This window comes from Sinohyriopsis cumingii, chromosome 4, assembly GCF_028554795.1.
Source record: "Sinohyriopsis cumingii isolate HCF-2022 chromosome 4, ASM2855479v2, whole genome shotgun sequence".
NCBI lineage: Eukaryota > Metazoa > Mollusca > Bivalvia > Unionida > Unionidae > Sinohyriopsis > Sinohyriopsis cumingii.
The window spans coordinates 85680368-85707901 of NC_142964.1; the positions used below are offsets into that span (position 1 = coordinate 85680368).

Genomic DNA, 27534 nt, shown 5'->3' on the forward strand with positions numbered 1-27534 from the left:
TACGCCAAAAGCATAATGGTTGGCATGTATGCAAATGGCACATCTAAATGCAAAAGACAATGTTCTTACCAAGTGACTCAGAAAATGTATGACCCATGGGTCTCAATGACCTGGACCTTTGATTAAGGTATGCAGTCTTGGTTACTGAGCAGAAACCATCATGACCCCTGACCTCTAGACCCCAAAATGTATGAGTTTCTTTATTACCCTAAGTGCAAACAATTCAAGAAGTGTTGTCAAGGAACTTATTCTAGAATAAAAATTATTCTGCAAAACCCATTTTTCTTTGCCTCTTCCATACCTTAAATGCAAGCCATCTACAAACTTTGCTTGAGGTACATGACCTAAAAGTAACTAAAATTAACTAAACTTAAAATGCAAAAATAATTTTTCTTCTTTTTTCTTTCCATCATAGTAAGCTTGACATTCTGACCCCAAAATCAATAAGATTTTTTTACCAAACATGCAAGTCATCCACAACCTTAAGCGAAGGTACAATGATTGAAAACTTACAATGTTTTGCAGAAAAGACTTTTCTTCTTTCAGTTACAGTGACCTTAAAGTTTGATCACAAAATTGATAGACTTCTTACATACCCCAAATGCAAGCTACCCAAGGAGTTTGGTCTAGGTCTGTGATTTAGAATTAATGTCATTATGCAAAAACCATTTTTCTTCTTTCAGTCACAGAGACCTTGACCTTTTCACCCCAAAATCAATAGGCTTTTTTCTTACCAAGCATGCAAATTATCCACAAACTTCAGCAGAATTTTTAATGCAGAAACCATATTTCTTTTTCGGTCACAATGACCTCTGGAACTTGCCCCAAAATCAATATGCTTATACCTTACAAAAAGTGCAAGCTATCCAAAGTTTGGTCCAGGTAAGTGATGCAGAACATTGTGCAGAAACCAATTTTTATTTTTCCTATCAAAGAACCCTTATCTTTGACTCTAAAAATGATAGGTTTCTTCTTTACCAAGTTCCTGCCATCCACAAACTTTGCAAAATGTTGGTGGGTGGGAACTAATTGTAATTATATAATACTTACATGTTTCTATTGCAATACTTTCATGTTTCCAGGACTCCTAATCCCCAGTCCAAGCTAATTATTCCCTACAATGAATATTGGAGACCTGAATTGAAAAGAAGATGATCCAGACTTACTCCTTAATCATCTGACTTGGACCAAGACAACATGACATCAGAGTGGAGTGGGAGAAGGGAACCTTTGCAAATAGGATGAATTTCTTCAACCTTCTCAGTACCTCACCAAGAGGGGGCCCCAAGTGGCCAAGTGGCACTCACCATTATGGATCACTGCCTTCTCACCTCTGTGTGGGTTGGAGTCTCAGGCTCAGCCAATGTGGGTACATGAGAAATCTTGCCAGTAGCTTCTCATGGGTCAGTGATTCTTTCTGGGGTTTTCCCTGGTTCTTCCTTCACTATTTATACTGGTTGCCATGTATAACCTATCTTGTGCTGAAAAATGGCGTTAAACCCTATAACAACAACAACAACCTCACTCAGATAGGGACCTTTTTTCATGAGAAATAAATCCCATGAATTCTGGCAAATTACTTTATCTTGGGCATATTGGAATCACTAATTTTTTTAGAGCCACCTTATAGTGATCTCACACTACCTTTTCCTTGTACCTTCCATCTTTGATGAACCAGAGTGAACGTTTTTATCTTCTGGGTTCTATAGAGCAGGATCACTTCTTCCTGAGCTATAATTTTTTAAAAACTACAAGTTCTGGCTTCAAGTAAGCACCTCATCCAGTATCTGATGCATTAGCGAACAGAAAGAAATGGAGTCTGGAGGTGTGAATTGGGAAACCTGAACCATTCTAAGACTGATGAAGAAATTCATCCCACATATACAAAATCCTGAGAAGGGATGAGATCCAACTTCTTTAAGTTGGAGATAGGACCAAAATGAGTCCCTGTTGCCAAAAGAGGAACAAGTCCTTCAGAAAAGAATCTTGCATGATGCTGTGCATCAACTAGTCATCAAAATACTGGAGGATGTGGTAAAGGCTTGCAAGCATGGACATAATGCCAAATAGAACTGCTTGAAACTGAAATATCTCCTGGTTGTGACAAAACCGGAGGTATTTTCTGTGTGGTGGGAAGATGGGGATGAGAAGGAATGTATCCTGAAGATCGGTGAAGACTGCCCCATCATAGGGCATTATGGCATTCCTCACTGAGATGGCAGTCTTAATCCTGAAGCATTCTTCCTAAAGAAATCGGTTTAAGGCAGAAGTGTTGACAATGAGCTGAAACTTTCCACCTTTTTCAGTACCAGAATGACCCAGATACAGAAACCCATAGCTTGATCATTCAACTGTGCCATTCTATAGGAGGGTGTGTACCTTTTCCTTAATGGGGCCAGTTTGGGTTGTAGATAGAAAATGGGGGTTGTGATAGGGAGGATGTTCCCACAAATGAATTTGGTATATCTCCTTTAAAATGGAACAGACACACACATTGTCCATGATGCCCGATCAAATCCCTGAACAGATGGCTAGATATATGGGGATAGATGAAGATTATACAGGAAAGAGAGAAACTCATGGAGAAGGGGGTGGAATCCAGAGACTTTCCCCACTGACCTCTCTGACTGCCTCAACTAAAAACTACAGGTGGGAAAGAGCTCCTCACTGACGCTGTTTGCAAGACTGTTGAGGATGTGCCTGCTTTAAGAACTTGGAAAAAGTCCCATAGGGTAGTCAGGGTGGCTGCGCATTATGTGCTAGTTCTGATGGGTGCAGAGTTGCTTTCAAGGGTAGGAGACCTCTGAAAAGCATCTCTACCTGTTCTTGCTGTGGTTGAGCAAGACCTTAGACGTCTCCAAGGCGGCATCCCTGCAAAGCTCCCCACTGACAAGAAAAGAATATGACACGTTTTCTTTGCTAGGGCCTCCTGAAGTGCTGCTGGAGACTAGGACTCCTCCTTCATGAGACTGATATTGGCATGTGATTCAATCATCATCTGAATGCAGGACTCTACAATTTTTACCTGGAGGTGATGGTCACAATACTGCCACCAGTTCCTCCACCCCAAAGGCTAGACAGGACTGTCTTTGATATCCCTCTACAGAGAGGGAAATACTGAAATGGGACTTTGGATTTCTGTTGACTCATAACCACTGCATGTGTGTGTGATGGGACTAAAACTACTAGCTGTCCTCCAAGGCAAATAGGATTGCTGATCACTTCTAGACTGTCTAGGAAAAGACTGGCAACCCTCTATGCTACATTATGTTTGCCTTATCTTCAAACTGACGTCATTGGATGGTGGTGGTGAAAGACTCACTTTCCATTTCACACATCCCAGAGGGATTAAATGGGAACAGGGTAGGGGGATGCCGATCTGACCCCAATTTCAAGCTGGGCAAGTGCAACCCTATTTAGCATTAACCCAGGGACTGGGGGTATTGACCTGTTCCCTGTCCTCACACTTTAATCAAAACCCAGTGACTGATTCTCAAAGCCTGGTGACAGGCACCCTGTAACTGGTCAAAGATCGGTCAAGCCACGAAGACCTGACAGACATGCTCACTTCAGAAGTATCAGAGTGAGATCACTGCTCTTGCTCTCAGAAAAATGCAGTTCACTTATCTCTGTCATCAGGACACTGACCTTGAGAGGATACATCTCACCCAAAACTGGGTGGCATCACTCACTATTGGGCATTTTCCCTCCCTAGGGAGAGGCCACAGATTGATTCCTCACATACTTCATACTGAATATCTTGGATCCTTGACCTTTGGAAGTCATGGTATGTCGATGCCACACAGGGGGAACTGTCTTCCCTAAAATGGGAAGAGAACCTGACCCTTCCTGGGACTGACTCGGATCTTCCTGTGATGAAAAGGAAAAGGAGGAGCCCTTGTTTCTCTCTCTGTATGTGCAGCAACTTTGCACAGATTCCCACACTTGATCTCTCCCAAGAAAACAAACTGGATATCCATCCATGCATGCACATCCAGTGCATGATACGCTAGTGGGGTGTTTGTCCCTCTGGGCCATCCTGTGCCTGCATTTATCCACACCCTGTGCCATACTAAGCACTGAAAGAGAGAAAATTGCACAAAACCCCCAAAAATGGGAGAGGTGGGTGATACTTAACTTAGTGTCAGAACAATGATGAGGATTACAATTTAGTGATGTGCCACTTTGCTAAGCAAGGCCCTTTATTATTAACAAGTGAAACATAACAAGTGAAACACAGAAAGCCCCTTTATTATTAACAAGTGAAACACAGAAAGCACTCAAATAAGGCACAATAATGACACAAAAAGACATAATTGGCCTAAAAGCATTTTAAAAATGACAATGAAGGTAAGTTAAAATGAGCAATCTGGTAAACATGTACTATGCACATAGTCCATAAACTCCAGATATACTGTATGCTGGCTCAGACTAACTAGTCAGACTGGGATCATGTTATTTTCAATTCTCGGCCTCCAATACTAATTGGAGAAAGGAATATTTAGCTTGGACTAGGAGTCCTGGAAAAGGAAAGCAATGCAACAGTAGCGGGTAATGTATTACTGTTATTTAAAGTACATTCTTCTGACTGTCATCATCCAGAAAATGAAATGTTAATCAACAAATGAGTAGACACATAGGGTGTCAGCGTAATATTGCTCTGCCAAAAGGCAGGTGTATACAAAAGACAGTAAATGATGTACATACCTGACTGGTCTAAACATGGTAAATGGATATCTGCCAACAAAAAAAATGATGATAATAATAATTAAAGAAGAAAATGTCAACTTCCTCAAAATAAACACACGTATAAAACAAGAAAGTGTTTTAGAGCATGCTTACAAAACAAAAAGTAAAATCTATGAACTGATAATTACATGTGATCTATTCACTTGCAAATCTATAATGACCCTAACAAGAGTCCTGATAAGGATAAACACAAGCATGCACACAAACAATAATTAAAAAAAAAAATCCAAGTATTTTCCAGTTAATATTTATTTCCACATCATATCTGAAAATTAGAAATGTGTCCAGTTGGCAGTGACACCATGCAGTACCACTGACACCATGCAGTATCACTGAAGAATGCTAGATTCAAAATGCAAGGGAAATTTTTTTGTCTACAATAAGGACCATTGGTCATCACAAAGTTATAATTTTGATTTTAAAAAATGGCGAAAACAGAACCCTTCCTGATATTAAGTACAATACGATTGGCTCAGTTCAAAAGTTATCCAGAGGAAATGAAATCGATGTGCAAACACAGATTTACAAGTCAAAACAAGGGTATAACTCTTGTCAAATTATGCTGGAAAAAAATGACTACTAAATTTAGCCAAGGAATTAATAAGATGTTCTTATATTTGGTTTCAATAAATTAAACCCATCAAGATTTTTGTGCAGAAACAAAATCTATGAACATGTATAAGATTACGTGCCCTTCCTCTCCCCACATGTACAATATTTGACGTTTGATTCGTTTAACTTCTATATCTGACACGACACTTAACCTTTCTGTCAGGCACTTGAATGTGAAATAAGAAACACTTTTATCTGAAAAGATTTATATCTAAGCAAAATTTCATCAAAATAATGGTTAACTTTGAACCAGATATGGAAGGAAAACATTTAAACTAAGCTATTTTATAAATGCAATGTTTTATTAGGTCTGGAGTCCTAAAACACACAAAAATATACATAATCGAAAAGAAAAGCCCATCATAAATATAATTTACAGCTGGATTTCTTACCTTTGACAGGTTTAAAGTCTAAACTGACAGTGATTCGTATGGAGACTGCATGAACTTTCTTAAAGTCAGTGTCAGGTTTCTGAAATCATAATATCTGAAGATAAAACAAATCTTAAAAATGTTAGAAATCATTCCCTATTCATCCACACATTGAACAATTTTAATTTGTATGATGAGCAACACAAAGTCCATGAGGGTTTGGAGAGTATATGAAACGTTAATGTGCAATTCAGTCCAATACAACAGTATCTATTTGAATATTTTTTTTCGTTCTCTCTCTCACTGATCTGTATTGTTTTGTGAGATGGCGAAAAAATGGTTAATAATAATGTGCATCATTAATGATAGACAAGATACAAAAACAATACAGGTATAAACATATACCAAAAACAGGCAAGGTGATGAAATTAACACCTATTCTTCAGATATGAAGGGGACAAACAGCATCCAAACCAAACACAAAATTGGCAATGTCTCCAAAGTAGTATAGGTCCTTGAAGACAGTGAGTTTGGTCAGCAATACTATTGGTCTCAAATTGTTTTGCTATCAATCCATTAAAATACTTCATTCACTAACATAAAATAGTTAGATACCTAGTCATAAATGTTGGACACCTGCTTTAACACAGTTATAATTCAGAGACTATTAAAAAACCAAGTCATGGGGGAGGACATTCTGTATATTGGGGAATTTAATGAAATGCATGAATGTAGGACATGTTAACAATGTGCGACTTTGTGCATTTGGTAAATGTTTGGCAATATAATTTAAATATCAGCACGAGTCGTGTGTGTGTGTGATTTGGATTTTTAACGTAGCTTTAAACAATTTTTCAGTCATATTGCTACGATGTCTGCAGTGTGGCAGTTTATAGTGATGTCTAGCACTGGGGCATCATGCCGCAGACATGTAGCATGATGTCCCACCCAGTCACATTATCCTGACACCAGGCCGACCAGTCCTAACACTAACTCTAAATGCTGAGCGCCTAGCGAGGCAGCTGTTAGTACCATTTTTGTAAGTCTTTGCTATGACTTGACCAGGGATCGAACCCACCACCTCCCACATTCAAGGTGGATACTCTAACCACTAGGTCACCTGAGCAGTCACATGAGCCGTGCAATTATATTCCAAAATAGACATTGATAATATCTACAGTAAAAGCAATACTGATGAACCTTACCAATTTCATTGCAAACTTTGCCTCAATCTTGGTCTCTAATTCTTCCAAATGCTTTAGATAATTTTCAATACTGCCTGAAAAATAAAAATCAACTTGTATTGGTTGTAAAAGTGTATTTTTTCGCACTATCATCGTGATAATATTGGCAAATTTATCCAAAATTATACAACTGACTTATAGTAAGATGAACTAGTAAACCTCACAATGATAGACATGATGAATATGATAGGCTTCATAGTTAGAATACTTCATATAAACTAAATAATCTGTAACTGTTTTATTAAATTATTTAGAGCAAAATTGTGAAATTTAATGCCTCAAAATGGTGAAAATACAACTTTAGCAACAGAAAAATACATATATAAAACTCAGTGACCATAAATCAGTTCAATATGATAAAAAGAACTGCAAATCACATGACATCATTTCATCCAATAATAAGGCATCTTGCAAAAATGTAATAACAAACTGTCCAGCAAATATATAAAAGCATCTTATTCTATTAATAACTACTTTTTCTTAAAATGTAATGTAAAATATACAATAAAATCAGTTTGTAAAGGATGAAATTTTTAAAAAAATCTAAGAACAAAATCTCTTAACTTTGGTAGGGCAGCTGCTTGTGTATGAAAATTCAAATTAGCAGATTTTTCTTGAAAAAAGAAAGTGGTCAGTCTGTTAACTCCTCTTACATGCAATAAAAATTATTCTAGTCTGACTACACATCTCAATAACTTTTTTCTATTCTACTGTATCCATATGCACTAATGTATCTCTCACTTACCTTTTTCTCCTTCTAAGCTTGCATCTCCCTTCTTGATGTCATCTTCCTCTGACTGTATGTCTCCCTGCTTACTGAAGTCCTTTTCAACAGTGGTTTTCCCCTGCTTTCCAGTTGGAGGAAGGATCATAGAAGACAGAGCTAATCTACATATACACAATATTATACATATTATTAATATTATTATTTATTATATTTTATGATATATTATAATGTATTATACACAATATTTAGTAAATTGAGGATCACAAGTGTCCATTAGAAATGCAGCCAAAATGTTAATGACTTAGTTACTGATCACTTAAATACTCACCATGTTGACTCAAATAGTGATCACATAAATAGTCACCAATGACTCAAATAGTGATCACATAAATAGTCACCATGACTCAAATAGTGATCACATAAATAGTCACCATGGCTCAAATAGTGATCACTTAAATAGTCTGATTTTTGAATCACTGCAAAGTTTTAATGCCAAGTAATTGGGATACTGATTTCTTAATCTGGTGAGATGTGTATTATTTTAGAAGAAAATGGTTTGTCTTTCTTTAAGTAAAATAAAGATTTTAAAAGCCTCTATGAATCTTTATTGCAAAGATGTCAATAGTCCATCACTTCACTTTCTTGTAAGCTTGTTATTTTTTTTAAAAGTATCTGCTCTTAAAAAAACTTTATAACTGTTCATTTAATCTGTACAAAACCATCAACAATCACATTAATAATTAATAATGCATTGTACAAATCGCTGTTCAATCCAGGGCAAACAATAGGCAACCATTGCCTGCTCAATCAAATGTCATACACACCTGTGCACCAAAAAATGACACTGTTGGAATAGGTTTATCAACCTGAATCAGCAAATTTTAATTTACCTTCTTAATAAGCAATTGTAAAATCAACAATATTAATTCCACAGCAAACCATTGCTGAAACTACTAGTGCTGCTTTATTAACAATCAAGTAAAACTAGCATCCTTCATGAACAAGTGGCTTGGCCATATTGACAGCCAACTGAATATACAGCACAGGTCTGGACAATTTGCTGACTGTTGTTGGAGTGGTTTTGATTATGACCATATAAATGTAAAAATACACCTTCAAACCTCCCAGCCCTTCAACTTACCTCTACATCGGAAACTTAATTCCTTAAATATGAATACATTCCCACATTATGTCTTTCATCAAAGGTCTGAAGCAATCATATGACTGTGCCCATATTCTAAAATTCTAACTCAATCATTTTTATTTCCTTTAAATGAAGTCAGGAATGCAAATATCACTCTTGAAATCGCTCTGACATATACAAGACACTTGTCACTGTTATTCTAGGTACACGAAAATAATATATGATATTATGAACAGTTTAAGAGTCACGGTCTTGAAATGGAAATATTTATGGACACACATTCACATGGACACAACAACATCGATTTGAGGTTATATTTGTTTCATAACTGAAAAACTTTGTGCATTACTTACTTGTATAAATTTGAAACAATGCTTGGTTTTGTATTGTAAAACTAGTGGAGCATCTATAGACCATGCATCTCTCACTGAAAAACTGCTTATATGCTGTACTGTAGACACTACAGTGGTTAGGGATTTAAATATGGGGAGACAACTCCAATGACTGGCCAATCCCATACTAGTCTTGATGTCTTGATTTCTGCTTCAATTTCATAGCAATGAAAACTCAAGAAGGTCAAGTGATCAATGCTAATAACAGAAACTGCTTTTACTGACTAAATAAGAAAATTAAATACTGCATATATCATAAGATTTTGACTCCAATATGTCTAATTCACATTTTGCAAAATCTAGCATTGTAAACTCTGGCAAACATTAAATACAAAATTACAAACTGAATCATCTTATTAAATTGAATTTCAATACACAGATATTTTTGAAGGATTGCAGGTGAAGGGTCAAGTTTTAAGTCGAAAATAGGAACCATAATTCTGTAAATTCTGCCAGAAAATAGTGAGAATGAGCTAGATCAATATTTTCCAAATGTAAAGACAAATATCGGTTTTAGTCTAAGCTCACCAGATCCTCAAGAGTTGAACGGTAACAACTTTCTGATCCAAATGAAGAGCCATAACATTTTTAATTTCTTGGAATGGTGAAAACCGAAGCTGACCAAAGACTTCCTAATGTAACACCATTTATAAAATTTGGTTTGAATCCATTAAGTCCATCAAACATTAATCAGTAGTAGGAAATCAAGATATGAAATGATGAAATGGATGAAGACAGATGACACTACATGTCACTTCTATAGATATTGCAGGGAACATAACTAAGACATTTATATCACAGCTTAAAGTAGATTAGGGGAGTGATCCTATATTTTGTACAGAAAGATTATTGCTAAGTCTTTGAATTTGTAGTCATTATCCACCAAGAACTCCGCAAATATTGGAACTCCATAAAAAATAATGAATTCATAGCAATTTTTATTGAATCTTGTCATATAAATTAAAGCCTTGGAAAAGAATACTTACAATGACAATACAGTAATCAAAGATTTAAGTAATCAATTAGTGTCATGGATTTCAAGTGAAACAAGTATACCTTTTAATCATTAGTAAAGAAATACTGATTTCTTTTGTCCAAGTTTCATGGCAAAAGTAGACAGGATCAACACAGTGTAGAACTTACCTTTTCCATGTGAACATGCAGCTGTCAAGCTTTCTGATCTGTGCCAAACGTTCTTGTTCAGTGTCAGCTGAAAACATTTTTTAAAAAAACAGAAATGTTGTCAATATGACATGGATGACCCTGTCAATATGATGCAATCAAAGGGTAAAATGCTAAGTCAAAAGGGGCCATAACTCCATTAAACTGTGTTGGAAAATGTTAAAATCTGAACTTAACCTAGGTCTCTTTAACATAAAGACTTGTATCAAATTTGGATTCAATCCACGAAGCCCTTCAAAATAGGAGTAGAAACAACAGCTGTGATGAATAGAATCACGCACGCATGCATGCACACACACACACACACAAACACATAGAAGATCACAGAAACCCTCCAAACAAACAAATGATGCATAAATATTCTAATCAACTGAAAGAAAATGTTTCTCAAGTTGAGTAAGAATTGACTCATTATTGGTACACAGATGAAAAAGTCTTAGATAATAATAATAATAATAATAATGACCCAAAATATTTTCTTTGAACCATATACAGGATTTTGAGAAGTGCAGAAGTAATCAGGATATATGCAATCTTACCTGTAAGTATTGTAGATATGGCTTGGTGCATGGTGTGGGCTCCATATGTGGTATCTGCCAGGATGCTCTTAATCTGAATGTAATAGAACCACATCAATCACTCAGAAATTGTAAGTATGTGTGTATGCGTGTTTGTATGCATGCAAGAATGTATCACTGAAATGCAAAAAGCTGTATGTAATAGCATTAAGTCATTCAATTTGTCTCCGTTCCATGCATGCTTTTTCTGAAACCATATGATTTATCTTTAAGATTTGAGGTTATCAACTATTTTAAAAATCTGATAACACTGAGAACTAAAATACGCAAGCCAAGTGGGAACATCTATCTACCTTGTAGTCTGAAGCTCCTGTTAGCAAAGCATAGTAGAATTTGGCTTTATCCTGCACATCCACATCATGGTAAGTTGTCATTATATAGTACAGAAGGTCACCCATCTCTGAAAATAATTTTTGTTTAAAAAAAAAGACTGAAGAGTAAAACATTGCTAACTTGAACATCATCAACTTAAATACTTAGTGTCACTCAAATAACACCACACTCACTACTGGCATAAAGTTTTCTCTTGCACGCCTGCAACCTTAAATACCAAACAAAAAAATTGGAGCCTTCAGCATTTCAAATCTTGAAATCTGTACTGTACTTAGTTACTGTTATTACTATATTTAGTTACTGTTTCAGAGCAGATATTATGCTATGAAGGATTACAAAATCTTACACTCTATACTTCTAACTTGACAATTACTCTTTCACTAAGCAGGCTCACATAGTATTGTAAGAACACAAATATGTAGTTTACTATATAAATTTTACCTGATAACACTCACCTGCCTTACATAATTTAACTAAACAGGCTTACGTAGCACTGCAAGTACATGTCCTATATAAACTGTCGGCCAAACTTTATCTCATGTTGATTTTACCTATTTCATTATAGCTTGATAAAAATTATTTATAAATATAACGGCAAAGTTAATATGCACAGCCTCTTGCTCATAATCAATGTCATCCAAGATCTTTATGACTGGAACCCATTTACCAAGTTTTTATAAAAACTGGATGATAAATAGTCCCTAGATCTAATGAGGTAACAAGTTCAGCCAATTAGATGCAAGGTATCTCATTAATATCTACCGATTTCACTTATTAAAGAATCTGTCTACAAAAATGATAGATGTTAAATGTGAAGTTGTTGTTGTTGTGGGGTTTAACGCCATTTTTCAGCACATGATAGGCTTTACATGGCGGCCAGTATTAATGGTGGAGGAAGAACCTGGGAAAACCCTGGAAAGAACCACTGCCCCATGAGAAGCTACTAGCAAGCCTTCTCACATACCCACATTAGTTAAATGTGAAGCAAAATCTGATTCAAATTCGAACTCAACCAATCAGATGCAATAAAACCTCGTCAATATGTATATACCTTACTCATAATCAATGAAGTTGGATGAGAAATATACATGTTCAAATGTATGGTGAGACAATGTACTCGGTCAACCAGATGCAGTGTATCTCATTAATAAGTACAGATCACACTGATTATAGAACCTGTCTATGAAAATGATAATATCAGCTTCAAGGAGATAAAATCCAATTGGAATTTATTCTTCAGAATTGGAAGAAACTCAACCAATCAAACTCAACAAATCAGCAACAATGTTATCCCATCAATAATTATAAATCTAGCTGATAATCAAACTCACCCAACAGCTCAATGATAATCAAAATCACCCAACATCTCAATAACATCTCAATAATATATAACTATTTAATAAGGATGATAAAAACTCTTATTATAAATTTAGTTGCTAGATTGTTGACAAGCCAATCCAATCTTATGCAAAGTCACATCATTAATATGAATGAATTTCAAAATCATATTCAACCAAGAGTTTGATGAAGGCAAAACATCTCAGAATTAAATCCAAGATCACCTCAAAAATATGCACAAGTCTCACTCGAAATAAAAATCACCCATATTGACAATATGAACCTATTTGCTAAGTCTGATTAGGGTCAGAAATATGGTCTCTCAAGTTGAAAGAAGCTCCACCAAAGCAAGATCACCTTATTAATATGTGTAGATACTGCTCATAATAACACATTAAATATCATCAAATAAAATATGATTAGAAGTATAGTCTGTAAATGTTGACAAGTTCAATCAATCAGATGCAAAATTACCTCAACAGAATGCACTGATCATGCTCATAAATGAACCCTTACAGACTTTAATAAACTAAGCCTATTTACCAAGTTTGATCAAAATTGGACCAGAAATATTCTCTAGAGTGGTAACAAACTAATCCAATGACATTCAAGATCACCCCATTAATATGCATGGATCCCATGCATTATCAAACTCATACTAGATCTTGATCATATAAGCATGTATTTGAAGTCTGATCAAAATCAGATCAAAACTTCAGAGTGGTAACAAGTTCAGCCATTAGAATGCAAGATCACTTTATTAACATGTTTTGATCTTCTCACTAATGAAAATGTCCAAGATCTTGATGATATAAGCATATCTTTGATGTATGACCACAAATGGATCAGAAATATAGCCTCCAAAATTGTAACAAGCTCAGTCAGTCAGATGCAAGATCCCCATACCATATTATGGGGATCGATCTTGCTCAATAGTAAACTCATCCAAGAGCCTGAAGATATAAACACATTTCTGAAGTTTAATCAAAATGAGATCAAAACTATGGCTTACAGAACGTTAATAAGCTCAGCCACTTAGATTGAAGATCACCGTGTTAATACACATGTACTTCACTCATTACTGAAAATGTTCAAGATCTCAACTGATGATAAAAGCCAATATTTAAAGTTTAATAAAAAAATCTGCACCAAAAAAAATAGCTGCTCGAGTTGCAACATGCTCAACCAATCAGATGCAAAATCATTTCGTTAATTGGGGAACCTGGGTGGTCAAGTGGTCTAAGGCACTCACTTCTGTCTGCATGGGTTGGAGTCTTTGGCTAGGCTAACGTGGGCATGTGAGAAAGTTTGCTAGTAGCTTCACATGGGTCAGTGGTTCTTCCTTGGGTTTCCCTGGTTCACCCTCAAACCGATATACTAGCTACCATATATAGCCTATCATGTGCTGAAAAATGGCATTAAGCCAAAAATAACAACAACTTCATTAATATGTGTGATTTTACTTAATATTGAATTTGTTGAACATCTTGATATTAGCGTATATGTGACCAAATTTGAATATTCCTAGTGTGACCAAAATCGATTCAGAAAACAAGCTCAATCAATCAATACAATCTCACTTGCTAATCAAAGGTGGATAAGAAATCTAGCCTATAGAGTGGTGAGAAAGGTCAGATCACTTCAGTAATATAAAATTATCTCCCTTGTCACTGAACCCATCCAAGACTTTGATTTAATCAAAATTGGATCAGAAATACAGCTTTCATAGCAGTAACAATATCAGCGAATCAGATGCAAAATCACCTCACTGGAATATGTGGATTATGCTCTTTATCAAACTTGTCCATGATCTTAAGATTCATAATTTGATCCTCAGATAAGAAATATGGCACACAGAGTGCTTGCAAGGTCAGCCAATCAAAAGCATGCAAACGTCATTAATATTCATGTATCTTGCCTATTACTGAACTGATCCAAGATTTTGATTTAAAAAACTTGTGTTGTTTGATTACAATCTTATCAGAAATATAGATGCCTGAGTGGTACCAAAGTAATGATTAATAATGCATGAGATACAATGCCTAACACAAGACAAATGCAGAGCCATGCAATACCTTAGAGATGATAGTAAGAGTCCAAAAAGATCACAAATGTGTATTAAAAAACAAACTTGAGTTCCTGAAAATCTAATCAGGTTATCCAAAGTACTAATAAAATATGACAACCATAATTAATTTTTCTACCTCAAACAGTTTTAACTTAAAAAAACAAGTCTATGTCCAAAAAGTTCAAAAACATGCAGAAAATGAAAACAAGTTGCTGTAATGGGCTAAAAGTTTTATCACATAATCTCCAAATACAAATAAATATACCTATTAAATTTCATATATCAATCTAAAGCACATTTTGCTTAATTATCTTAACAAGACTTTTGTCAAAATGTTGAAATGTAACAATGTCCCAGAAATCTAACCAGATTGTTTATATCAAATGTGCTAACCAGATTTTACTGTCTATATTCAGCGGGTTTAACACAATCTTTCTAATAATTTTTTGGAGACATACATATGGATGGACAGTGAACATATAAAGGTTTCCCACCAAAAGCCTCAGAGGCATAACAAAATTAAGCAAAAGATACAATTTTAAACATTCATAATTGGCAATCAACAACTGATATAGAATTTCTACTACTGATTTTGCAAATTTAATATTCTACTCATATACACTTAAATTTTCCATTTTCTGTGAATAATTCTCAGTATCTTCATGTTACTACCTGTGTACAGGACGTTTGTGCCATGGCAGATGAGCAAATTTCGGCAAACAGACAAGACTGCATGACCTAACTGCCAGCTGCTGTCTGCAATCTGTGAAGCATGCTCGCATAGGTAGTGTAAAAACTTCAGTGTTGGCTGAAAACAATAATGTACTTATTTAGGAGTTCTGGATACTTACTATTCTTGGAAAGTACTTATTTCAACATGGGATTAGCAACTTTGGTAGAGTGTATTCTTAGACATGGAAGAAAAAAAATAAATTCTCACGAATACCATCCATACTTGAATGTAAGTTGAGTCATACTGCAAACTACACAGACCTTAATCCATTATTGCATAATGGGTCTGCAGAACAGGGTTTATATTTTTTGTTCTAATGATTAGACCAAACTGCAGAAAGACCTAGATCTGACAGCATATTATGTGATTGCAGATCTGGGTGTGCACAGTTTGCAGATGGATTTGACTTATAAGCAAGTATAGATTGTAATATGTATAAGCAAGTATAGATTGTAATATGTATATTTTGACAAGTCTTAGTCTATTGATACATTGGAACCTGTCTTTAAAGACCACTCTTTCTGCCAAGAAATAATGGTCTCTCAAAATAGACAGATCATAAAATCATATAATCAATAAATCTATTCAAATAATCAATAAATCTGTGCAAGAAGAACCTGGTCTCTTAAGATGGGTGGTCTCTTAAAGCCATGGTGTCTCAAGACAAGTTTTACTGTTATATAATATAGCAGAGATTCTGCTAGGATTGTGCAATTACTAGTACCTCATATTGGCAAAAATGATAAAAGTCAGTACAAGACCAAATTTTACTGATATAAATGCTAAGCAGCCAATCTCATCAAACATCATTTATGTTACCATAAAAAATTGTTGACAACAACAGAAGTCAAGACAGTGGCAGTTGCATAATCCAATTGCAATATCATTGTTGCCAGTTACAAAATTAATCCACACACAGTAACAACTGTGGTTCAGAGTTCACTTACAAAGTAAATAGTTACAGGTGTTCAAATGCACACAAACAGCTTAGTTTTAGTGTCTTGTTGAGTGTGAAAGTCTTTAACTTCATTAATAATAATAATAATACTAATAATAACAATGAGGACTTTGTATAGTACCTAATCTTCATTATGGCTTATGGGCACCTAAAATCAGAAAGTGGCAAAACCCAAACCAAAATTGGTCTCCATGTGAACAAACATGAGATTATTAATTTGTTTTGAACAAGGAGAAATAAAAGCACAAATGTTGTACTGTGTTGATGCTGTCAATCACTTATATATATATAATAAAGAGCAGGAGACTTTTCACAATTGTCCTATGAACTACCTGAGAATCGACATTGACATTACTACTGGGCATGGCCATGATTCCGCCTGCTTAATTTACAAGTGAACTCACTCAATGGAATACTGCCCACTCATTGGTAAAAAAAAGGTGGTGGGAACTATTCCATTCAAAGCATCACATTACTTTAGGGGCAACTTTTTCTCCTCCCTCCAAATCCAGCCCTCCCAAATGACAGAAAAATGTTGTTCTGTGTGTGTGTGTGTGTGTGCATATATATATATATATATATATATATATATATATATATATATATATATATATATATATATATATATGACTTGAGGGACATCTGAGAATTAACATACTGTACAATCTAATTAAAACAGATCTCTGACCTAAGGGAGATCTGAGAATTAATATACTGTACAATCTAATTAAAACAGATCTCTGACCTAAGGGAGAGGTGAGAACTAAAATGCAATACATTCTAATTAAAACTGAGATCTCTGATCTAAGAGAGATCTGAGATGTACTGTGCAATCTGATCAAAATCAAGATATCTGACCTAACAGACATATTACGAGCACAGAAACGAGGTCACATTCAGTTGACTTTTCAATTTACCAATCAGATTACATTTTTCATATGCATGAAAGTGAAACATTTAATTCAAAATATAGTTTCTAACGATAACTCTCCCTAACACAAAATGCAACGCTTTGACTGAAAGGTTACTAAAACAAAGTGAACAATAAATTCCAAAGGTTGCCACAACATGACCCTTTATCAGTGCTTCTCAAATTTAATAAGTTGATCCCGAGCTGAATCTGACTGCACACTGTATAAACTTGAAAAATATAAAGTTCACCTTTAATTACAAGAAACAGTGGTTATTTCATCTGCTGCAGCTAGGAAGCTTTATTTTTGTCATGTTCTCATATTTAACAAAACAAAATTATTTTTGTATTTGCTAACATAGGTGAAAGAAAAAAACAGAATACTAACTACTGGGGATATAGCTTTTTCGGATGCTGCCCTGTTGAGAGCTTGAAGGTAGAAATCATAGCAGTAAGCAATCTGTTCTTCTGTGGCTATAATGACCTGTCGATGAAACAGTGACAGAATTTCCACATACACTGAGCTGAAATCCAAAACAAAACATAAAATAGATATGTTTGATGTCAATATTTCAAAACTTTCTGAAAGTGTCCCTTATACAAAATGAGGACCAAAAAGAATTTAATTGTATTCATACATTTTTAAAAGGTCTTTGTTGTAATATTTTCATAAATTTCTAATTTTGTAAATTTTTTATCTTTAATAACATAATCTTTCACTAATAATTAGTATACTACAGCCCTTGTATAACATCTATGGTCATGGATCCTATTCGGATATCTAACTTTAGTTCTACGATTGCAGCTCCACACGATCTAGCATTCAAGATCGAATTACTATAAAAATAATAATATATATTTACTATTTCACTGACAATGGTAAGTGATTGCTAATTGAATTTATGAGTACTACAGTCTAAGATAAAGATCAAAGGTAACTTTTAACCATTATACAAGCTTTTCACGAAGTTATCATCTTACTTCAGCACTGGAACTGCATGACTGTCTTTGCCACTGGTTTCCCCAATTTTTAGGCAAAAGCAGAAAAACTAAAAGAATTCTAATTATTCACATACCTGTCAGGGGTATTGGATCTCAGACATTCAATGAAATCTAAGGCATGTGGAATGAACTGAGGAAATTCAGAAATCAGCTCCTGAATAAGTCTGAAAATAGAACAACAAATTCAGTACTATATAGTGAATTCATTAGAACAAAATTAATTACAATGAATATTCAGGTTTTAACATAATAATGAGGGAAGAAACATATCTGATGGAATCTTTGGTGTTTAAAATGCAACATTCAGCTTCTGACTGACAGCAATTTCCCAGGAACAAATGTACATATTTCCTTTTAATATTGCTCTTTACCATTATATCATATTATACTTTTTGGTTATCTTTGGATTTTATCATTAAATCATATAATAAATTTCAGATATCATTAAATCATATTACAGATTTCAGATATCCATGGATTTTATTGTTAAACATATACATTTCAGATATTATCCAATCTGACTTTAATCAAGAATATGTCAGAAGATAGTATGTAAACATTTCACTTACAGAAAACTGAGTTTTAAATGAAGGAAAATATGTACAAAATTTTTAAAAAAATTATGATAATATTATATATGACAACAAAAAAGACAAGAACAATAACCCCAAAAAATTAAATGACCTTCCCCATGATTTTGTTACTATGACAAAAGAATTTGAAATGAACTTGGTAACAAGATCTGACTGCATCACAATTCTGTGTTAAATAATAATAATAATAATAATAATAATAATAATAATAATAATAATAATGAAGACTTTGTATAGCACCTAATCTTTAGAAGTTCTAAGTGCTTTACAACATTAGACAACATCTACGTAATAATAGGATTACAAAAGACAAAAATCATGAAATTAGAAAACATGAAACATGCTAAAAATATTTAAGGTAGGAAACATTATTAGGTCTTTAAGTTTGTTCTTGCAGTCGAAATAGGTGAGTTTTAAGAGCACTCTTGAATGAGATCACTATGTCTTTGTGTCTAAAATCAGTGGGCGAATTGCCCGTTGCTGGGCCTTGGTATGCAAAAGAACACTGATCATATGACTTTGTTTTCATAGTGGAAATAATGAGTATACGATTGTCAGAAGAAGAGTGTAAGTATCTTGCTGGTGTGTACACATAAGTGAGGTCGGATAAATATGTTGGACTGTAGTCCTTCAGTGAAACATAGTACAGAGAACATATTTTGTTTGATTATAGATCAAATAGATAGCCAGTGTAGGGTACAGAGCAGGGGGGAGGTGTGCTCTGATCATGGTACTCTAAGAATGATCCCAGCAGATATGTTTTGAACTTTTTGAAGTTTATAGAGTAGATATTGAGATGAACCAGTCAGAACTGAGTTACAATAGTCCAGTCTTGAAAGTACTAATGAACACACAAGTGTTTCAGTGGCATCAACTGAAAGATATTTGCAAATGGAGCTGATGCATCTCAGCTCAAGATATGCAGCCTTGCATAAGTTCATGACATGTTGGTGCAATGTTAGAGTACTGTCCAGAGTAACACCTAGGTTTTGTTAACTGATATTTATTGTTTGCGGTAAAGGATGTGAATGAGAAAGTCTTTGTGTTGTGATCAGAATGGCTTCAGTTTTATCATCATTCATCTACAGCTTGTTACATGTCATCCACGATTTCACATCAGAAATGCACCGCTCTACACCTTGGATGGTAGCATCAACTTCAGTTAGGTGGCTAGATTTGTATATTTGGGTGTCATCAGTGTACAATTGGTGAGACACTGGATGATGATCTATGACACTTGAGAACAGCTGAGTGTATATAATGAAGAGAACAGGTCCAAGAACAGACCCCTGTGGAACACCACACCAATGATCAACTGGGCTGAAGTGTATTCCATTTGCAGACACAATTTGTGTCCTGTTGACCAAGTACAACTTGAACCACAGTAATGCTGTATTATGAATGCCAAATACATGCTGGAGATGGTCAAGTAATATATCATGGTCTCTTGTGTCAAATGCTGCAGACAAATCAAGGAGGGTGAGGACTGTAATCTCTCTGCTATCCAATGCAGAGAGAAGGGCACTAACTACTTTTAGACGAGTAGTTTCAGTACTGTGGCAAGGGCGATATGCAGACTGTACATTGCTAAAAACACTGTCTGAATTCAGATGAGATACAATCTGAGATAGAACAACTTTTTCTAAGAATTTTTATATGAATAAGAAACTGGGCAGGAGTTCTTTAAATCGTTATGGCCGAGTGTTGGTTTCTTCAGCAGAGGCCTTAAAATGGCAGTTTAAGTCAGATATAACAAGATATGACTATTACAATTTAGTGTTAAGTCAGAAGAAACAAGATCTTTAACAATTTAGTGTTAAGTCACATGTAACAAGATCTGACTATTACTATTCAGTATCAAGTCAGTAACATAATCTGACTGTATTACTATTCAGTGTCAAGTCAGTAACATAATTTGACTGTATTGCTATTCAGTGTCGCAAAATATGACTATTACAAGTTAATGTTAAGTCAGTAACATAATCTGACTATTATTATTCAGTGTCAAGTCAGATGATGCAAGATCTATTACAATTTAGTGTTAAGTCAGAAGTAACAAGATCTATTATAATTTAGTGTTAAGACAGTAACAAGATCTGACTATTACTATTTAGTGTTAAGTCAGATGTAGCATGATCTATTACAATTTAGTGTTAAATCACATGTGACATGATATGATGTAACAAGAAATGACTTTTACAATTTAGTGTTAAGTCTATAACAAGATTTGACTGTATTACAATTTAGTGTTAAGTCAGATTTAACAAGATCTGATTGTATTACAATTTAGTGTTAAGTCAGATGTAACAAGATCTGACAATATTACAATTTAGTGTTAAGTCAGATGTAACAAGATCTGACTGTATTACAATTTAGTGATAAGTCAGATGTAACAAGATCTGACTGTATTACAATTTAGTGTTAAGTCAGATGTAACAAGATCTAACTGTATTACAATTTAGTGTTAAGTCAGATGTAACAAGATCTGACTATTACAATTTTAGTGTTAAGACAGATCATGAGTTACTGTCATACATCTGATAACATTCGTAAACAACAACTGTTAATGAACACATAATACAATTAGACATGCACACGTAAACAGAAACTTTACTGATAACTGATATGTAACAATTACGACATGCTTATGTAAAAGATATATAAAATTTCATAAAGGTAACATTCACGACCACTCTGGTGGCCTAAGAGGTTAGGATGTCAACCTCAAATGTGTGAGGCAAATTTGCTAACTCCCTGAGAGGTATACATGCCAACAACTCCCCAAGAGGTGTAAGTGTACTTAGTGCTATTGTAAGTGGCAAAAGAGTGTAACTTGGGCATAGAAAGTGTAATCTAAATATTACATACCAGAATTACAGCACATATGAAAAATATACATTTATTTTTGCTACTAAGCTGGTTCTGCAGCTGGTCAAAATTCTTGTCACAAACGACAAAATCTATATGGATTAAAACCAAAATACAAATACAAAATATACTGAAAATTATTTATACTCAGCACACTTTAACTAGCCCTGAATGATCGTGAGCTGGAATTCTGCAATGAGCAAGATCTTGTGCACACTGTGGTGTATTACATTACTCTCATATTCTTCTTCCCAAGTTTGTAAAGTGGTGTTGATTTGTCCTTTTTTTTTTCTGATCTACCATATCTTGAAGTTTGAAAAGATCTATCTGCTCTAACATTTTCCATCATATAACATCCACAACTCACACCATAAAGCATTTTGCTTAACATCTGGCACCATCTGGCACCAACTGGTCTGCTAACTAGCTAACTTATCAATATAACGAATCTGTGAGGCAAAGTTAATACTTGAAGAAACCCATGTGTTTTCTTGAAGAATGATCACATACAGCTGCTATAAATAGCAAATATGGAAAGTACTATTCTAATGCAGTATTCATCTTTTAAAGAATATTCTGAAATTTACACGAGTGGAATCAAAGTGATGATAATAAAAATGACAAAACAATTTTTTATTGCTTTATTTTTATTTATTTTTTAATGTACCAAAAGCATAATCCATATATATGCAAACATAAACTGTAACTTGGTTAAAAAAAGCATAATGATTATTTCAAAAGCATAATGATTATTTCAAAAGCATAATGATTATTTCAAAAGCATAATGAATTGCATGTATGGGAAGGCAGCAGGTTCGAACCCTGGTCACCAAAGACATAAAAAATGGAACTTGCAGCTGCCTTGCTTGGTGCTCAGCATTAAAAGATTGGTGTTAGGACTGGCCGGCCTGGTGTCAGGATAATGTGACTGGGCAGGACATGATGCTATATGTCTGTGGTATGATGCCCCTGTGCTAAACATCACTATAAACTGCCATATTACAGGCATTGTAGAGATAAGACAATTGTTAAAGCTATGTTATAAATCCAAAAACACACACACATGTAACTTCCACACACTACCTCATGAAAGAAAGACTTTAATGAAGGCTTCAATTTTACGGATAGCACAAAATATGTGTAAGTGTAATCAGCCTTAAGTATTTTCAGTGAATTCAAAGCAATAAATCACAAAAATCACATTTCTTGACTAACTTTTAGTATTAAAACACAACTGCATACCTATGAATTAAATTTTCACAAATATAAGTCCCCAATGTTAGAAACAAATAATTTTTAATTTTTTTTATTATCATTTACTGTATCATTATGTACCTCTGTATGTCTTTGGAGATGAAGGATGAGTGGTGTCTTTCATAGATGCGGAAAAGAGCTCTAAACAAAGCTATGGCAGTCTTTCCTCTTCCTGTGTGCCACACCAGCTTGTGTAGGTATCCCAGTGATCCTACCAACACTGCAGACTCCACTCCTGCTGTTGACAAGACTTCAAAGCTATTTACAATGCAAAACTAATTACACTGCAAGGCTATTTACACTATTATGACTTGAATATCTAATCATTTACTTTTATTTAGTGTTTATTGAACAATACAAAAAGTAAGTTCCCACATTAAAAATATTGAAACAAAACCAAAAACATGATGTTGTGCTATTACTTACACAAGACGAAAGTTTGACACCGTTACAGCACTCTCAGTAATGTGACAGCTCATATTATATATGCACAAAATTCAAGTTTAACAAATGGTTCTTCCTACAGGGAGTCCTTCTGATATGCTTATTTTCAAACAGGTGACCAGAGTGATGAGTCTTAGTTGTGATCTATAGCACAAATCACACAAGTCATGTAGGCATTCAATACAGAATATTTCAGTAATCGGTGTAATTGTTTAGAATTTGAGTATACATACCTTTAAGTGGCAAGTATTCACTTCATTTTGATTCTTATACATCCACATTCCTTTGGAAAGTCATTATTCAGATGCCGAAAAGTGCCTACAGCAAATTCAATGTTAAAGTACGAAGACATTTTTGGACAAAATGAACCTAAAGGTGTGATAAAGTACAATCCAGATTGAATGTCGTGTGCTGTAGTGTCACAATGAAAGCTACACATACTGATAAACAAATTCATACTACCCTATATTGTGATGATTACACTCAACGTTTTCTTTACTTGACCCAAGTTTAGTACATGACCACCATTGAAAAAGACCATAGAGATCAATAATTTTTGGCTGGAAGTTTCTTGATGACAGATAAGGTGGAGAGCAGTCAATAATCAGGACTGAATATACTTTGTTTAAAGAAAACTAGTGTTTAATTTTAAAAGAATTTTTTAAAATTTAATTTACAATGAGTAAATGTGCATGCATGACCTATGTAACTTTTACTATATTAAGTTGTAAACTCCCCACTAACAGATGCTTGTTTTAACTGGTCAAAGAGTCAATAAGTTAGAGTTAATTACACAGTAAGCAGCTACACAGCGCCATCAATGTTTACTGGAATCAAAAGGGTGTCAAGTGGTCAACAAGCATCCTGCCACACCTACTGCATTCAAAGTCATTGCTCATCAGACATGTTTCAATATACAAACAAGAATACCATCAACATCACATTATATGCCTGCCATATGTTTAATAGTCCTCCATTTTTAGTATGGTATGAGTGACTCAGGAGATTAGTGACCAATGGATCTCAATAACCTGGACCTTTGGTCAAGGTCTGCTAGTCTTGAACTAAATGTAATCTGTTGAAACCATTATTTTCATACTGGACTTACTACGACTGTAACTTCTGACCCTTAGACCATGAATCTAAAGTGAAACAAACCAATTCATTTCAGTTTAGGTAAATCTGAGAAGAATGTCAAAGAATTTAGATTTATTACACTTTGTTGCCAAGAAAGAGAATGTTAAAGACATGTTTACTAACTCTTGACAAATCTGCATTACATTTTCGCTTACTGTGACACACACCTTGAGGTTGGAAGTATGCCTATACCAAGATATTTTCTGTCAATACATGATATATAATTGGCTAAATTTTCATTAAAATCTCTTCAGGGGTTAAAAAGTTACACTTCTGACAAGAATACAAGCAACCAAATTTATATTTTCCCTTGCTGTAAATCGCACCTTGAGGAAGTGAGCGTGGCTGTGGTATGCAACACCGTCTGGTTATGATATATACTTGAGCAATGTTTGATTAAATTGTCATTAATGATTTAGAAGTTTTACTCTTGACAAGGATACAAGTCATATAATTAAATTTTCTTTTATTGTGACCTTAAGCTTGAGGCCAGAAGGTGGTTTTGGCATTTGATACACTGCTTAGTCAAGAAATTAGTGAAAATTTCTCAAACCATTTGAAGGTTTTGGGGCAAGAAAAGCATATGTTAAAGGATGTAGAGATAATGCAATTACATAATAACCTGTTTCAAAATGGCTGTATAAACATATTAAATTGATAATTTCTGCATGGAAAGCATTCATTTTTTAAATATATTTATAAATAGAGTACCATGATATTCTTTGACTAATGAAATTTTAAGTCTGACTCCTCAAACTTAGGTTCTGACTTCCAAACCTTAATTTCTATTGAGTCTACTGCAGTATAACAATGAAAGTAAAGAGTAATATCTAAAAAAAATCATGAAATTGGTTAAAATACTGGTGGCATATCAGGCAAAGAAATGCCTCAAAATACCAAATGCAAATAATTTGAAAATGATGTTAAGTTTTGCACAAAGTAATTATGTTGTTTAGAAATTAAAAGGCTGAACACTCCAGTAAAATGGCGTGGAATCCCTCCCTATGGCAAAGTCTGCTTCAAATTAATTTTTTTTCACCTGTAAAAAGGTCACTATGATTTTAACAATATTGTGTAAGAGTATTAACAATGCAAAGTATAACCATTTAGCAATATAAGTAAAATCTACCATCCATATCCTTGGACTCGTACAGAAGACTGTTCATCTTTACTTTCATGAGGTGACATTCAACTGGGTCAAACACGGAGGGGAAAAACTTCATACTGTGATGCTGTTTTATACGACTAGGCAAAGAAGAACTGATGTCTGGAGACTGAAATAGATCACATATACTGGCATGTATTATTCAATGCCCATTTCAGGAAAGCATTTGCTTAGGTGAAATGATGCAATTATGTTTTGAAGACATAAATATTATGATGACCGTTGTTTATATTTTGAGTCTAAATGGTTACATAAGTGTGACAAAGAAAGTGTATTAAATATTAATAGATCTAAGACAGTCATGCAGCCTTCAAAAGAGAGTAGTGGAAAGAATGGTGAAGGGTAACATTCAATGCCAATAAGAACTGTATACTAAATAATATTCCCAAGTGAAACGTAACATCAAATAAATCTGCAACCGAGGAGCAATATTAACTTATTATAACCAAATTAAAAGACAATGAGTAATTACAATAAAAAATGGGAGTACAGTGAATGGAGCATTACATGCCTGCCCTGTGTTAAAAAGTCCTCCATGTAGATAAATGATATTTCAACACAGAAACTATTCTTTTTTTTAGGCTGACCTTGACCTTTGCCCTTTTGATCCCTAAATCAATAGGCTTCTTCTTTACCCTCAGTACAAGCAACCACAAAGTTTGGGCCAGGTCTGTGATGTAGAACTACTGCTACTGGAGAACTAATCTTCTTTTAGTCATTGATCTGACCATTGATCATTTGACTCCAAATTAATAGCCTTCTTCCTTATCCCAAGTGCAATACATCCACACGATTTGGTTGTGGTATGTATGTAAAAATAATGATGTGTGGAAACCACATTTTATGTTATAAATCAGTGACTCCAAACATTAATCTTTTGATTCCAAAATCAATAAGTTTTTACACAGGTGCAAATCATCCACAAAGTTTGGAAACTGTAAATGGTGGAGATCTCAAGTTATTGTGCTAAGACCAAATTTCTTCAATCAGCCACAGTGACCTTGATCTCTGACCTTTAAAACTTGAAATAAAAATGATTCTTCCTTACCCCAAGTGCAAGCTATCCATATAGTTTGGTAAATGAATATGGTAGAGAACTTGAGTTATTGTACAGGAACAGTTTTCCTTCTTTCTGTAAAATGACCATGACCTTTGAATTTTTGAGCCCGAAATAGAGTTTTTCTTTACCCCAATTGCAAGCCATCCAGAAAGTTTGGAAGCTCTAAACAGTGGAAAACTAAAGGCATTATGCAGAAACCAAATCAGTAAGAGATGAACAGACACAAAGAATCTGCTCAACCTTATGGTATGCATATAAAATATACATATAAAAAGACCTTAAGAAATTTAACCTTACTTGACCATAGTTAAAATAGCAATGTTACACGAGCTTTGACAAAAATATTAGCTATTAATTCAGGGTACAAAGGACCCTGACTTGCTGCAGTTTGCACAGAAGGACCTTACACAGAGGAACTTCCAAAAGAGGATATATCAAATATAATTGCAATTAATATGAATATTTCATGTAACAGGTAATTTTATTGGTCAAATACCATCTTGTAACCAACATCAGCTGTTAATGTTTCTGAAAAACCCATTCAACCATTTGCAAAGTCATTAGTAGATATTTTGTACCCAGAACTGACTTTCTTGTGTGTAAGATAACTTGGACATCATTCATAATGACAAATGGTATAAATGTTAATGATCGTAACACTTCAAGCGAAAC

General features: G+C 34.4%; 1 protein-coding gene across 2 annotated transcripts in view; it reads right to left on the reverse strand.

The window, feature by feature from the left end:
• Positions 1–27534, reverse strand: part of LOC149801589 (AP-5 complex subunit beta-1-like) — an 84962-nt gene that overhangs the window by 19206 nt on the left and 38222 nt on the right. For both annotated transcript variants that reach the window (XM_089955836.1, XM_089955837.1), the window contains exons 10-21: positions 25767–25911; positions 23138–23294; positions 18416–18505; positions 17728–17863; positions 15411–15546; positions 11293–11399; positions 10961–11033; positions 10383–10449; positions 7722–7864; positions 6938–7011; positions 5754–5832; positions 4708–4737 (exon numbers count right to left, since the gene is read on the reverse strand). In XM_089955836.1, coding sequence (XP_089811962.1) covers positions 4708–4737; positions 5754–5832; positions 6938–7011; positions 7722–7864; positions 10383–10449; positions 10961–11033; positions 11293–11399; positions 15411–15546; positions 17728–17863; positions 18416–18505; positions 23138–23294; positions 25767–25911 — 1237 coding nt within the window. The remainder of the gene's footprint in view (positions 1–4707; positions 4738–5753; positions 5833–6937; positions 7012–7721; positions 7865–10382; positions 10450–10960; positions 11034–11292; positions 11400–15410; positions 15547–17727; positions 17864–18415; positions 18506–23137; positions 23295–25766; positions 25912–27534) is intronic.